The following is a 16,019-nucleotide window of genomic DNA, read 5'->3' as shown; positions in this document are numbered from 1 at the left end:
TTCTTATATCTGTTGAGACTTGCTTTATGTCCCAGTATTTGGCCTGTTTTGTAGAAGGTTCCATAAGCTACTGAGTAGAAGGTATATTCTTTTGTGCTTGGGTGAAATGTTCTGTAAATAGCTGCTGGTTCCATTTTATTTATTATGTTATTTAACTCCAACATTTCTCAGTTTAGTTTTTGTCTAATGTCTATAGGCGATAATGGGGCATTAAAGTCAGCCACTATCACTGTATGTGGGTCAGTGTGTGGTTTTAGACACATTGGTCTTTTTTTTTTTATGAATCAGAGAGCCTTTGTGTTTGGTGCACAAATGTTTAGAATTAAAATGTCCTCTAGGTGGGGTTTTCCACAAAGTTTTTTTGGTGAGTATATATTGTCATTCCCTGTCTCTTATGATTCTGTTTTCTATTCTAATCTGTTAGTTCATATCTTTTTACTGGGGAATTAAGACAACTAATATTGAGAGTTACCAATGAGTGATTTTTATTCATTCTTGTTATTTTGTCGTTATGGTGTGGGATTTTTCTCTCTGTTTGTATTCACTGGTCTGAGATTATTTATTTTTTGTTTGTTTTGGGGAGTGATAAACTTTTTTAGATTGAATTTTTTTCTACTGGCACATTATTTGGATCTGGTTTTGTGGGTAGATACAACCTAAATGTGGCTTTGTTTTTCCATCTATTGTCATTGGGTTTAGTAGTTTGGGCCAACATCTGAAGTCTCTTAGAGTTTTTAGAACATGCCCAGACTCTTTTGGCTTTTAGAGTCTCTATTGAGAAGTTGAGTATTATATTACTAGGTATGTCTTTATATGTTACCTGGTCTTTTTCCATTGCAGATTTTAATTTTCTTTCTTTGTTCTGTAGGTTTAGCGTTCTGTTATGTGTTGTGGGGAGATTTCTTTCTTAGGCCCTGTCTTTTTGGTGTTCTGCATGCTTCCTGTATTGGATAGAAAATTTTTCAATGGTTTTGTTGAAAATATTTTCTGTGCCTTTGATTGGAATTTATTTTTCTTCCTCTATTCCTATTATTCATAAATTTTTGGTCTTTTCATAGTGTGTCAGAGATGTGGCTTAGTTGGTAGAAAGTTTGCCAACATGCTTTGTCCAGCATCAGACCCCAGGGTTTGATCTATCATGGCATGTTGCTACATGCCTGTAATCCCAGGACTGAGGAAATGGTAGCAAAAGGATCAAAAGTTCAAGGCCATCTTTACATATGTAATGAGTTTGCAACTAGCCTTAGGTACATGAGAAAATGTCTTTTAAAATGGGGGGATGCAAAGTGAATAAAGTGTAATTAATAAAAAAAACTGAAAAAAAAACAAAAAAATGCACAAAAATTAAATTCATCTTACATCTTCCTCCTACAGTGCTGATGTAACCAGAGAAGAAATTGTCCCATTGCACTCTTAGTCTGGAGTTATATAAATTTTCTGTCCACCTTGAGATCCGACTGTGTACCATGTGCTCTTTTTAGATCTCTGAAAACTTAATCTCATAAACTGTACCAACATGATAATACTTTTGATAATTATATTTTTAGTACTCATACCAATTATTGCAACACATACTCACCAATTATTTGAGAGTGTTGTTATTTTTCTTGGTTGGCTTGCCTTGTGGTACTCATATATCTGGGAAACCCACAGCTCTGAGGACTCAAATGTTGTTATTTTCTTGTGCTGGCCTGCCTTCTGGTCCTCAGATGGAAGGGTGTCCATCTGGAAGGCTGAAGCAAAAATTTCCACCATGGACAGCTCCCGATGAGGAACTGCAACCATTTTGTCTCCTGCCTCCGCAGGAGGGGGATGGGGCTGACTACCCTGAGGTTGGAAGGGGAACTGGGAGCAAGCCACTTGCTACTATGTATTTAATTGGCTCCTAAACTTAGTTTTGGAGGAGTGCAGTGGGCCATTCAGATTCCCTGCTGCCCTACGGTGGGAGGGGCAGCAGTGAGTCACCACAGCTTGTGGGGCATCAGATGGATTAGGGTGGCCTGCTGCCTCTGCTTGGTGGGCTGCCCCATGCCTTGGGGCAGGTTGGGATGGCCCAGACTGGGGCGTTCACTGCCCTGGGCTTGGGGTGGCAGGTTGCCTTAGCTCTAGCCTTACAGAGAGTATCAGCAACTCTTCCTTGTAATTTACGTATGGATTAGCCAAGTTCTTTAGAGGGATAAAACTGATTGAATGGCTTTATTAAAACAGTCTTTATTAGATATGTTTACACGATATAGGCTGACTAGTCCAACAATGCCTTCACACAGGAGAGAATACAGTAGCTATAAGTATTGCATGAGAATACATTAGCTATGAGGCTGGGTATACTGCAGGTCTCAGTGTTGCATTGAAGGCTTGGATGATTCCAGAAGAGCCTGTGGTCTTTAAACTGTGTTGCTAGCATGAAGAAATGAGCTTCTAATATCAGTGTCAGCATACCAGGGCAGCAACCGAATAGATGTACTAACCAGTGATTTGCAAAGTTGGGCAAGAAGCAGCATTGTTCTTTCCATGAACCTTTTTATACCTAGAGTGCTGCCAGAAGGTGGAGCCCATTTTGGGGAAGGCTCTGACCCCTTCCAATAATCCTTTCAGGAAATACATTCACAGATCAGCCTAGAGTACTGTCTCTTAGTTGATCCCAGAATCAACCAAGTTGACACCAAAATTAACTGTCACAACTAATGTTCACAAATTTGATCTGGGTCACACATGCCAGTACTCAATCTATTATCTTGTTGTTACTGTTTTTATGCTCTTTTAAAAGACTTACTTTTATTTTGTGTGTATGAGTGTTTTTCTGCATTTACGCCTGTATATCACATATATACCAGGTATTTAAAAAAGTCAAAATAGGGTCCTGAAGTTATAGGTTGCTCTGAAATGCTATGTGGGTGCTGGGAATTGAACCTAGATCCTCTAGAAGATCAATGAGTATTCTTAAGAACTAAGCCATTTCTCTAGCCCCTGTTGTTTTTTGTTTTTAAAGGTTTATTTTTTGAGGAATCATACACATACATAGTGTTTTATTGTCATACTCACCTCTCACTTTCCTTCCCAAATTACCTCAGATATATCCCAAATATATCTTGCTGAGCTTTATTTTCTCTCGCTTTTTTTTTTTTAGTTTTATGCCTCTATGTCCAATTTCTACTGCTCATATGTGCATAAATGTGGGGCCGTCCATTGGCATATGAGCAACCTGCTAGTAGCCATATTTATCATCAGAGAAAAAAAAATTACTGTTCCTCCTCTAACCACCATCAACTACCAATAGCATTTCAGCTAGTGATGGGACTTTATGAGGTCCTCCCCATCCGTAGTAGAGTAGTGACTAGCTTGATCTTATGCATAGTAAAAGAACCAGATGGCATCACTATGTCCATTTTATAGATAGAAAACTGAAACTAAAAGAAAATATTGAAGAATTTGGAAATTAGCAAAGTACAGGAATTAAGGAGGAAATGAGAGATTGCAGATCATACCTGGAAACAGGTATATTATGGCCAGAAAATTCTAAAAAAAAAAAAAAAAAAAAAAAGAAAGCAAGAATATCAGGTGGAAAGGACCTAGAAAAAGGTAGATGCATGCAGGGAAGAAATACTCAGCTTCAACAGAATAAAGATCATGTGAAGACATGTTGTCTTCATTCATCAGCTTATAGGGACCATGGAAGAGTTTCAGCAGACAGCTAACAAGATTTCCCTTTAGGAAGAGAACAGGTTTTCATTATAGTAGTGGATCATAAAGTACAAGTGAAAAGTACCAGTGAAAGTTGGGTTTAGAAAGTGAAAGTGGAGCCATTTTTTTCACACTATAATGAAGACAGCATGATGAGTCTGATTCACAAGCACCCCACAATGGTCTAAAGTTTTCTCCTAATGCTGTCAGAGAACCTCATTCAATGTGCCACATTGACTCCAGTCCTGATTCCTCCATCCAGTAGCTAAGGAAGTTAGAGTAGCCACCAAAAAGTTGATATCTGATTTTTATCTCTACCAGTATACTCATTTCCACAAGCCATTTTCTGTAGTGTCTTCAGGACCACAGCATTTATCACTACTCAGTGTACTTATCTTCTCTATCTGAACTTTCCAGGCCGAAGAATGATGGAGAGGCCACCAGTGTAGACATGGTCTGCACTTACCATGCAAACTCTGTAGACGCTGCTCTGGGCAGAGAGCAATTGTACTGGGAGCTAGGACAGCTTACTCACAACATTACTCAGCTGGGTCACTATACCCTGGACCAGAATAGTCTTTATGTCAATGGTAAGTTGTGGTCATCTGAACGTTGTTATAGCTAACCCCAAATTGTCCCCCTCAAGGAATATTCTTTATTTCTTCTCTACATGCATCTCTAATCTCCTCACTCTCTTTTATTTTGTTTCTCACTGTAGGTTACACACTCCAGGCTTCAGTAAACAGTCCCAGCAGTGAGTATTAAATCCTTCACATTACAATTTAGAAGAATCACCATGCCCTGACCATGTAGTCAGTTTAAAAATTTGAATGGAAGAAGTCAAGTACACAGACTACGACGTCCTTGAAATCACAGCTCACTGTAGTTGTGTGCATAATGCTATATTTCTTTCACAACAGAGAAATATTCCAATTTATAGTTTGGTGAATGAGTGGAAGAAATTTAAACAATTTAATAGAATTATAAATAAGATTCTTGACTGAAGACATCCCCCTTTAAGCTCTGTAACTTCTCATTCTTTCTCATTGTGTGTGTGTGGGGGGGAGTGTTAAGTTGTATGCCTGTGCAATGTGTTCACAGAGGTTCACTTGCATGTATTTACATGCATGTGTAGGCCAATAGTTGGCCTGATGTGTCTTCCTCTATTATTCTTCACCATCTTTCTGAGACAGGGTCATCTATGCTAGCTAGCTAGCAAGCTCCAGGAATCCAACTGTCTTCATAACCCCAATGCTAGGATTACAAGTAGATGCCATAATGCTAGCTTTTTTCATGTGTACTGGGGTACTAAACTCAAGTCCTCATGCTTGTAGAACAAGCAGTCTTTCCACTGACTCCCAAATTTTTCCCCTGACTTCTAGCACCAGATGGTCTAGGAACTGCTGCTCATAATTAGTGAGCCAAGGATACTCACTCATTGCTGTACTTTCCAGTGAAATATTTCCAGAGTCAGGACTGTGGCCTCAGGCTCTACCTGCCCTATGCTGATTACCAAACACGACTCAAAATCTCTTTTTCTTCCTCCCCTACAGAAGGATCACCCTTGGTGACATTTACCCTCAACTTTACCATCACCAACCTATTTTACAAAGAAGATATGCAGCCCCCAGGCTCTAGAAAGTTTAATACCACAGAAAAGATCCTGCAAAGCCTGGTAAGTCCCATTTATTTTACAACAGCTCTGTTCACTTCATTCCTGGCTGGCATTCTCTCTATTTCCATCTTGCTTTCTCCAACACCCTTTCATAGCCTGCCAACCAAACTCCATCACCACACACTTCTCTCAGAACTGTCTCCTCTCTTGTTGAATTAATATTAACTGATTCACATAATTATTAAGGCACATGTAAAAGAAATTAATTATTTTATTAATACTAATAGTGTTGGTTATTAATATGGCTGCAGTTATTCCTTAACCTGTTATTTTACAAATAAAAGACACAGACCTGTTCAATCTTATAAGCCTTAAAACTCTGGAGCTGGACAGATATTAACCCTCTAAGCTATCTTGTCTGCTCCCCAGCAAAAATCCCAATAAATACTTGAGCATGTTTCCATTTGGGCTGCTTCTGCTCCATCATCCCAGTCCTCAGTGCAAGCTGCTCTAGGCTATGTCTCTTGGTTACCCCATGGCCACATGTCCCTTTTTTTTCTCCTCCTCATGATTCTTCTGTGAGCCCACAAACCTTCACTGCACCTACTTCTCTCTTGCCAAGCCCAGTTTGTACACAAATTTATTTAACAACCAGGGATAATTTGGTAGGCAAGGTTTACACAGTGTCATTTTGGATATATGAGAATTTGCTCAAGGGACAGTAAGGATCTTGGGAGACAAACAATTAACATTTGAATACATAGTAGCTCCATGTCAACCCCAACATCCCTGACCCCTTCTATCTTTCCCCAATTCCCTTCCACATCCTACCCACCAAACTCCAGCTCCAAACATCTCTGACCAGCCTGCCAGTCTCTATCCTATCTAATTTCAGCTCCACATGCACATCTTCAACTCTCTTCTACCTCATTCTAGCCAAACTCTGGTGTCTGACCCCTGCCCCCATCTCAAACATTTCTCTTCAGGCACGTCCACTGTTGTTTAGCTATGTCTAGCATACTCCAGGTCTGTCCACCTTTCTCCATACTCATACTCTCCAACCCCACCATTCTCACTCATGACTACTTAACTTCAACCTTGCCTACCCCATCGGTTCATCCCATATGTGTTCTGCTCATACCCACCAACACTCTGCATCACCAATGAAAGACCACTTCACCAAAGAATAAATGCTATCTTAGATCCCTCATGCCATTGCCTCACCTTCTACTCTCTTTTCTACAGCTTGGACCCTTGTTCAGGAACACCACTATAAGCCCTTTGTATGCTGGATGTAGACTAACGTTGCTCAGGTGAGTCCTGAACACATAATCCCAGTGCTGTCTCTGTGATTTTAGGCCCACCAGTAACCCTACTTCCTACTTACCTCTTTCTTTCAATGTCCTCAGTTCAGATGGAAATTCAGGAGTGAGGGGCTTCAGAAAATACATATCTTGATACAACCACTTTCCCTTGCAACTATCTCAAATCCCTGAAGAGCCCACCACCAGAGTAAGATACCAACTTTGGGCACATTTTTCAGATTATTTTCTCTCTTTCACAAGAAGAGCCATTACCTCAGATTCTCAATTCTGCTTCCAAGGTTGCTCTAAAAAATGCACATCTCACTTGCACATCCATGTTTATTGCTTCTCTGCTTTCTGTAGCAAGAAAATGGAACCAGTCCATATATTTAACAACAGATGAGTGTATAATGAAATGGTGATATATGTAATGGGATTTTATTCAAATATAAACAAAAAAATTATGAAAATTTCCAGAAATGGATATATCTAGAAAACATCCAATAGGGTGACCCAAATACAGAAAAGCAGCACTGTATATTCTCCCTCATATATGGACCCTATTCCATAATGTATACGTGAATCCATGTAAACAAGCCTAAGTGTGGGTAAAACCCAAAAATGTAAAAAGGAGACCAAGGGAGGATTACAATAAATGATAAGGAAAGATGGGTCATGGACAAAAGGATCCCTGAGGCATGAAGGACAAAAAGCAACTAAAAGGAAGAATACAAGGGATGACTGAGGTGAAAGGGAATGGGAGTGATGGGAGGAGAACCACAAAAACACACTGTGTTCAATTATTACATAATACATAATATTATATTTATTAATTCTAAAATGTTGAAGATGGTTTAGTGAGTTAAAAGCACTTAATTCTTTATGAAGGGACCCAAGTTTGGTTGCCAGCACCAATGTCAGGAAGCTCACAACCACCTGTAAAGAGTTTCAGAGAATCTGACACCTTCTTCTTGTCTCTGTGGGTACCTAGACATGTTTGTGGACACACACACACATACATACACACACAAATAAATCTTTCATATTTTGGTTAAAATTAAAATAATAATAAATAGAACAAATATTAAAACAAACAAAATAAATGCATATCCAGTTGCTTCATTTTTATAGCCAGAAACTACCTGTTTTTAAACAATGAGCTAGATCTCCTGTGTACATGCTATGAAGATGTATTTAACGTCATAAAAATTTAATGACATTTGCCCCTCTCACTAGCTCTTCTCAGTCTGGGTTCTACAGGGAGATCCTGTCTCAACTGTATGGGGTATGAATGTTGCTTGCTGGTAGAGAACTTGCTGCTAAGCTTGATGCCCTGGGTCAATTTCTAGCACCAAAAAATATTTTTTTGTTTTTTTGTTTTTTTTTTTTACTTTTTATTGATTCTTTGTGAGTTTCACATCATGCGTCCCAAGCTCACTCATCTCCCATCTCTTAAAATATGTTTTTAAAGAGCAAAATTTTCAACATAAATATGTTACTTATTGCTTATTATTTTATGTGTATGGATGTTTTGCCTTCAATGAATGAGTGCACATGAGCATGCATGCCTGTGTGTGCTCGCTCGCCTATGTGCAGGCATGAGTTTGCATATGGAGGTGTGTGTGCAGGTGAGCCTGTGTGGATGCATGTTTACATGTATGGAGGAAGGACAATGATTCTGTCTTCCTCAGGAGCATGCACCTATTTTTTTAAATTAAAAACATTTTTAAAGATAGGGACTTTTACAAGCCTGTCACTTACAAGTAGATCAGGCTAGCAATGCTACCTGACGAGTGAGATCTAGGATCTTCCTATTTACACTTCCTCAGTGCTGGGATTATGAGTGCATGCTGCACTTTCTAGCTTTTTAAGAAACAGGTTTAAGAGATTGAACTTGGCACCTATAAGCACTTTTTTCAATTGAGCTATCTCCCTAATTCTGTTTATGAGTATTTCAGAATTGAGACATGTTGTAGTGCCTTTCCAGCCTGTACTCCTGACTACTTCATTTCCTAAGAACTGTTCATGTAGTCAGGGCCCTCTGGCTTTCTTTCTTGAGTGTGGGAGAGAAGCTTTTCAGCATCACTGAGTACTCATTCCAATAATTCTGACAACTATTTATGATTGTCACTTTTACCCTCTCTCCAGTCCCAGGAAGGATGGAAAAGCCACTGGAGTGGACACAGTTTGCAGCTATTACCCTAACCACACAGGTCATGGGCTGGCCAGAGAGCAACTTTACTTGGAGCTGAGCAATCTGACCTATGGTGTCACTCAACTGGGCCCCTACACTCTGGATCAGGACAGTCTCTGTGTTAATGGTGAGGGGATGAGAATTAAGTCATTTTTCTTGTTGCTTTAACAAAAGGTCTAACAAGCACAACTTAAGGAAAGGAAGGTTAATTTTGGCTCAGGGTTTGAGAAAAGATACACTCCTTCATGGCACAAAAGGCATGGTCAGAGAGATAGGAATGCTGGTTTTCACTTTTTTCTTCTTTTTTATTCACTCCAGGACCTAAAGCCATGGAATGGTACTACCCATATCCAGGGAGGGTCTTTTCTGCTCCTTTAGGCTCATTCAGAAAAGCCTTCACAAACATACACAGGAGGTGTATTTCATAAGTTCTTCTAAATCTCATCAAATTGACAGTCAAGATAAGCATTCATGGCTGCTTACCTTTATTGCAGCTCTGCAAGCCACATGTATTTCTTATGTCCTTCCTATCTGGTTGCTCTGCTTTTATTCTTCCATGTGTGCAGCTTATAACCACCAGGTCTTGGTCACTACCTCTAGTATGATGAGGTTTCAGAGGTCTGAAAATCTGAAAATTTCTACTATATACAACCTAGACCTTAGAAGTGGAAGAGTCCATGAACCTACTATCTCTACACACACCCCCTTACATTCATCCTTGAGTGAGTAGAGATCTATTCCCTGCCATTGCCCCAAATATAAACACTTCTTCTCTGGAAAACACAGAATAATGAAGTTCCCAACAACCAGCAATGCTTTCTCCCTAATTTTTATGCTAGGAGCTCCTACTTCAACATGAAGTGTTATGTTTGAATGTAGGTTTCTTCTTCCTGCTTGGATGAGCTATGAGGCAAAATCTCTGCATCTAGCTCAAACTAATAGTACAGTCCACAAAGCTTCTTTTCTTCTGAAGTTAGGCAGTGCATTTGATGCTTAAGGATGGGAGCTCAGGCTTTCCATATGTAAAGACATATGTACATGTGTGGGCACATATATGTGATGTTGTATGAACTTATGTTTGTACATGTACATGGAGGCCTGAAGCCAATATCAAATGTCTTCTTTGTGTTCTTTCCACCTTATATATTGGGGCAGAGGTCTCTTGCTGAAGCTTGAGTTCATTATTTTGCTTAGTCTCCCAAGCCAGATCACGACAGGGATTCCCTATCTTGCTTCCAGCATGCTAGTAATTTAAGATGGTCTGTGACATAGAGCTTGGTTTATGCCAAAAGTTGCCTTTTGTTGACAATCTGTGTCTTTCCTCATCATTTTTCCATGTTTCTACAGGTTACATGCATTCAGCCTCAGGTGCCATTCTGAATAGTGAGTATTGCAGACTCCTACATGTCACTGGCAGCCTCCCTTCTCCTAAAACATAAGAGACGCTGAATGGGCCAATCTGTTCTTCTATTATCCACTTTAAATGGGCAGAAGTTCAAGAAGTTTCAAAGAAATATAGACTGAGATGGGGTTGGTAAGAGTCACCCACCCTCCCCAAAGCACAAAACCCAAGGGTGATACTAAATTCCAAACAATAGATGTCATAAGGGAAAACACAGATTCTTGGATATAGTCACCCTGGCTGCTGTCATTTCTTAAAGATTTATCATAATTTGTATTTCATTCCTCATGTTATTTTGTTTTGTTTTGTTTTGTTTTTATCTCAATACCTATCACTACCACATCCTTTCCAGTTTCCACTGTGGCTCTATCTTCTACAAACAGTTCCACAGGTAAGACACAGTACAAGCTCTTATTGGTACCAATAAGGTAAGTGAACCATTTTTTTTCTCTCAATGCTCATCCATCTTTCCAGTGAAGATACTGCTTTTTATTATTCAGCTAAGTTTCTCAGGGTCCAAATTCTCATTCCAGTCACTACCACATAAGAGTTCTTGACCATTGGTCTACACATCTCATAGATATTACTCAGGTCTCTGTGACCACTGATTTAGTTACTTTTTTTCTGTTATAATGATAACTAGTCTGATCAAAGCAACTCAAGGAAGGAAGGTAGGAAGGAAGGAATAGAAGGGAGGGAGGGAACAAATGAGGGAGGAGTAAATGAGTGAGGAAGGGCTTTTTTTTCTCAGTTTAAGGTACAATCCATCATAGGGTAAAAGCACCAGAAGCTTGAAACAGTTGGTCACATCACAGTCACAACGGGAAATCAGAATCGCAAATACATGCCAGTGCTTGGTGCCCTTTCTCCATTTTATTCAGTACAAGCTGCCCTGTCCAGGGAATGGTCCTGTTCATAATTAAAATTTGTTTTCCCACATTCATTGATATAATCAAGGTAATCTCTCACAGGTATTTTAAGAGGCCCATTTCCCAAGTAACTCTAGAGTCTGTCAACTTGACCGTTAACAGTAACCATCATAATCACTCATCCTGAACATATAATTGTCCTCCAATCTGATCATTCTTCTCATCATTACCGAAGACAAAGACAGAGTTCCAGCTTTCACCTCTCCTCTCACTCACATCCTACATTCAATGATTACCAAATCTCATCACTTGTCTCTTTGGGAGCTCTCTACAACCCCTCCTTTCTCTGTATCTATATTATTTAGACTTTATTGAGATCAGCATTTTTTGTTAGGCACACTGCAGTAGCCTTGCTTATGTCTTCCTAATGTCTTCTACATAGCAGCCACAGCATTCTTGATAATGCAATTATGTCCATAAAATTCTCTTCTTACAAATGGCATTTGAGTCATTCCATTTGTTCTGCAAGTAAGATCCAAAGCTTTGTCTTATTTATCCATTGCCTCTCTGTAATAAGCTCAGGAGATTCTGCCATTCCCACACCTCCACTTCTCTCTATCCGTGGTAAAATAATTTTAAGTTTCTTTAATGCATCGTACTTTATCTTTCTGCATGCTTTCCCCAGACTACCTAGAGTATTCTCCTTATTGTTTAGCTTCTAAAATCCCTTAGGCTTGTTTTTTTTGTTTGTTTGTTTGTTTTTGTTTTTTTTTATATCACATATGAAATAATGCTTTTCCAAAGAGCTTTTCTTAGTCATTGGATGGGTCACTCTCATGATTGTTCTACCTATCCTGCTACTAATTTTTCCTGAAGTGTAATAGTTCAGTAACTTCACTGACTTGTAGGAGATGATGCCCTATTCGTCTTTGGACTTAAATAGTTTATCACAGAACCTTTAACACACTAATCATCCCTTGATGAATGAAGAAAGTTTCTAATTCTAGTGTTTTAGCAGATCGGAAATGTCCCCTGCTTCAAATCCTATTAGTCCAACAATGCTACGTAGAATTAGAAGCAGCATTGGTCATTGCCAGTTCTAAATCTGGATATTTCTATCTTCCATACTCTTATAGGAAATATTAGTATCACGGTACCCATAGCTCTCAACTTTACTATAACCAACCTACACTATTCAGAGGAGATGACACACCCAGGTTCCTTGAAGTTCAACTCCACCAAGTCAATCTTACATTATTGGGTGAGTCCTTCCAAGAATTCTTACAACTCCTGGAGAAGGCCACATCTATGGCTTTTCCTAACTCTGTTTTTTGTTTGTTTGTTTGTTTGTTTGTTTTGTTTTTTAATTTTCCATCAGCTTGACACTTTGATCAATAAGACCAGCATTGCCCCACTGTACTCCGGTTGCAGACTGGCTTCATTCAGGTGAGACTGCTGAGGTAGAGTGGACTGTTATGAGACATCCTGCAGAGATCATGCACTTCTAACATCATTTTTTAGCATCCACCCTTGCACTAACACTTTCTTCTTGTCCAGATAGAGTTTAGGTTTATCAGTCAGCAACTTATTAATAAGAATTTTAGAAAATTTAAGTGATATTCTAATTAAAATGAGGGTTCTCCTAGAAGAACTGAATATCCTGTATAGAACGTAAGTAAGATATTTTATAAAGGGTTGTGGAGATGTGTCACTTGGTATAATGCTTCTCAAAGATAAATGGAAAACTAAACTCAACCCCAAGAGCTCACATTAAAAACAAAAAAGCTGGGTGTCATGGCAAACATTTGTAATCCATCTGTAATCTGGCAAGATTAGACCCTGATTTGACAATATGAGAGAACTGACTCCTTAAAGAAAGGCAGATCATTGGAGTTCAGCATAACCTAAGTGGCAAGCCTCAGGTTGCAATGAATGAGCCTATCTGAAACTAATAAAGAAAAAAATGCAGAATGCAGGGCTGGGAAGATGACTTTGTGTGTAAAAGCGTTTGCTGTGCAAGTTTGATGACCTGAGCTTGATTCCCAGAACGAATATACAATGACAGATGTGGTGGCATGCATCATTAATCACAGTACTTCTACAACGAGGTGGGGGCAGGCACCCAGGAATATCCCCAAAGCTTAACAGCTAGCTGGCCTGAAGTACGTGTGCAGCAGAAACAAGAGAGAGCCAGGTTCAATGTGAGCCAGTAGACCCCTAGAAGCTGTTCACATATGCACTGTTGCTTGCTGGAGCCCACTCCTGTGCACTGTGTGTGTGCATCTATCCCACACTAATGGGCACACACACACGCACTGATTTCTGATCCCAGTGTCCAAAGGCTCAAATGAGATGATGGAGACCCACTTTTAAACTTTATAACAACCTGCTTCATGATCTTTAGCCTTCTCCCTTCTGCCCCCTCCTTTCAATGCCCCAAGTGCTCAAGAACTGACCTCAGTACTCCAATCTTTCATGTCCTCCTGACAGGTCTGACAATAATAGAGCAGCCACAGGAGTGGATATCGTCTGTACCTTCCACTCTAACCCCATGAGTCCTGGGTTAAACCAAGATCAGCTGTTTTGGGAGTTGAGCCACGGGACCCATGGCATCACCCGTCTGGGCCCCTATACCCTGGATCAGAACAGTCTCTCCATCAATGGTAAGAGTCTATACTTAAGCCATGATCTTTCTCACGCTTGGAGTCTTAGCTTTCGCTAAAGTATTGTCCAATTCATCCTTCTTTCTAGAATGATCTTTATTCCATTTTCCTTCCTTTTGTGTCTGGATTCTGTCTCTATTGTGATGATTCAAGAACACTATGTGGGACCGGTTAGAGTCCATGCACAGGGATCTGGAAACCATCAGCATCACACAGTTCCACTTCTTCTCAGTTCTTTGGCTAACACCAAGAATGACACATTCATAGCAATACTGACTAGATCTACCCACCTTCAATCTCAATGCCTAGTTAGTTATCTCCTGCACAAACTTTCCTTTCCTGCCTCTTTACCTCTGCTTTTAGTCCAAAAACTCTACACTCTCCTTTGCTCTTAATCCTTGATATTCCTTCCTAAATCCCTCATATTTTCTTTCTATGCAGGTTACAGTTTTGGAGCTGCAGCCCCAACAACCACCAGTGAGTATCTCTGGCTGTCATTGTCTAGGTTTGGTCTCCACTTTCAGGGACCTCCAAAACAGTGTTTTTTTACAAAGAGAATTTTTCAGTCATTGCTTGGATTTTATAGTCCTCTCCTACTAGATTTCTCTTCGCTGGCCAAAGAACTGGGAGACTGTGCTCTATCCATCTTTGAATACATAATACATGGAGGCTATTGCAGAACCTTACAGATATACACCATGCGTGTTACTTGCAAGAATGAAGAAAGGAGTGTCCTGATGATGTGGGTGTTCTGAAATAGCCCTTATTTTAGATCCTGTTAGTCTCATGGTGTCCCATGGTTGGGTCTGGAAGGAGCTTTGCTTGATGCTTTGTTCCAGGCTGGGAGCTTCTCTCTTCATCTGCTACTCAATAAATGTTCTATGGTGACACTGATCACTCTCCACTTTACCATTACCTACCCCCCACCCCCATAAACACAGCTCAGTTATATAAACAGTATCCTTCTCACCTGGCTCCTTTGGTGAGGAAGTCTTAGGCACAGACACCATCTCTTGCCACACTGACTCTAGCATGGGTTCCATTTTAGTTCTCCACAAACTTGACTTTGTTGTCCTTAAGAGATAAACTGGGCACAATAACATTTTGTAAAGATTTATTTGAGCAAACAGTAATGTGTGATATGGGAAAAAAACAAATCAAAGGTAGCTCATGTCCTCCAAATGAAAGCAATGGAAAGCTAATCATAGATAAATTGTAAACAAAGCCAAGAAAGTACTTGGTTATTTGCAACTATGGTTATATAGTTCTTATTTGGTTGGTCCTAAACCCCTTGTTGAAAAGTTACTGGGTGACCTCTAGTTGATTGAGATAGTTTCATTTTCTTTCTTTTTTTTTTTTTACTTTTTCTCTTCTCTCTCTCTCTCTCTCTCTGCATGTTTTATGTTGAGATTGACCTAGAATAAAGAGGGAAAGAAAGAAGAAGAAAGAGAAGTAAAGGGAAGGACAGGGAGAGATGGAGAAGAGATGGGAGGAGGAAGGAAGAGTAACAGGGAGAAGGAAGAGGGAGGAAATAAGACAGAGGAAGGGGGAGGGGGAATGAAGATGAAAAGAGCCTGAGAAGTAGAAAGGAAGGAAGCAGAAAGGGAGTGTAAAAAACTGAATGAGTCAGAGGAAGAGACAAATAGAGAAGACATAGGAAGAGGAAAAAGAGTAACAATAAGAGAGAGAGAGAGAAGAAAGGAGAAGTGGAACAAGCAAAAATGAAGAAGAAGGAGAGAAGAAAAAGAAACAGGAAGACGATAGAAAGGAGAAGGAAAAGGAAGAGAAGGAAAAAAGGGAGAAATGGTAGGAGAGTGGTGAAGGAAAAAGAGAGAAAGAAAGGAGAAAGAGGGGAACAGGCAGACATTAGGAGCCAACAGTCCTGCTTGAACAGTTATACGAGCCTTTCCCCTCACAAAACCTAAGACCTGTGTTTTCACTGACCCCACGTATGTGGAAGGTAGGAGTGTAGAAACGTTCTATCAGGATTTCCCACATCACAGCACCTTTAACTGGCATCTACAGTTGCTTTCATTAACAAGTCACCTGCGGATTTACTGACTTACCCACTATAAGCACATTAATCCCCCTATCCCCATCTATGTACCATCATATCGTCTTTAGCTTTCTCTCTCCATCCGAACAGCTGGGGAAGTCAGGGAGGAGATGTTCACAGTGAACTTCACCATCAACAACCTGCGCTACTCAGCTGACATGGGCCAGATTGGCTCCCCCAAGTTCAATATCACAGATACACTCATGCAGCACCTGGTGAGCTACCTGCTTCCCTT

At 40.0% G+C, this 16,019-nt stretch overlaps 1 protein-coding gene across 1 annotated transcript in view; it reads left to right on the top strand.

Moving 5' to 3' along the window:
- Positions 1-16,019, top strand: part of LOC110541929 (mucin-16-like) — a 168,454-nt gene that overhangs the window by 103,037 nt on the left and 49,398 nt on the right. The window contains exons 37-47 of the mRNA XM_060382911.1: positions 4,099-4,271; positions 4,400-4,435; positions 5,238-5,356; positions 6,542-6,609; positions 8,749-8,921; positions 10,142-10,177; positions 12,202-12,326; positions 12,444-12,511; positions 13,556-13,728; positions 14,170-14,205; positions 15,875-15,999. Of these exons, the coding sequence (XP_060238894.1) occupies positions 4,099-4,271; positions 4,400-4,435; positions 5,238-5,356; positions 6,542-6,609; positions 8,749-8,921; positions 10,142-10,177; positions 12,202-12,326; positions 12,444-12,511; positions 13,556-13,728; positions 14,170-14,205; positions 15,875-15,999 (1,132 nt within the window). The remainder of the gene's footprint in view (positions 1-4,098; positions 4,272-4,399; positions 4,436-5,237; positions 5,357-6,541; positions 6,610-8,748; positions 8,922-10,141; positions 10,178-12,201; positions 12,327-12,443; positions 12,512-13,555; positions 13,729-14,169; positions 14,206-15,874; positions 16,000-16,019) is intronic.

This window comes from Meriones unguiculatus, chromosome 1 (assembly GCF_030254825.1).
Source record: "Meriones unguiculatus strain TT.TT164.6M chromosome 1, Bangor_MerUng_6.1, whole genome shotgun sequence".
NCBI classification, from domain to species: domain Eukaryota; kingdom Metazoa; phylum Chordata; class Mammalia; order Rodentia; family Muridae; genus Meriones; species Meriones unguiculatus.
Note: the sequence above shows the minus strand (reverse complement) of the source record. Positions and strands in the feature narration are given on the sequence as shown.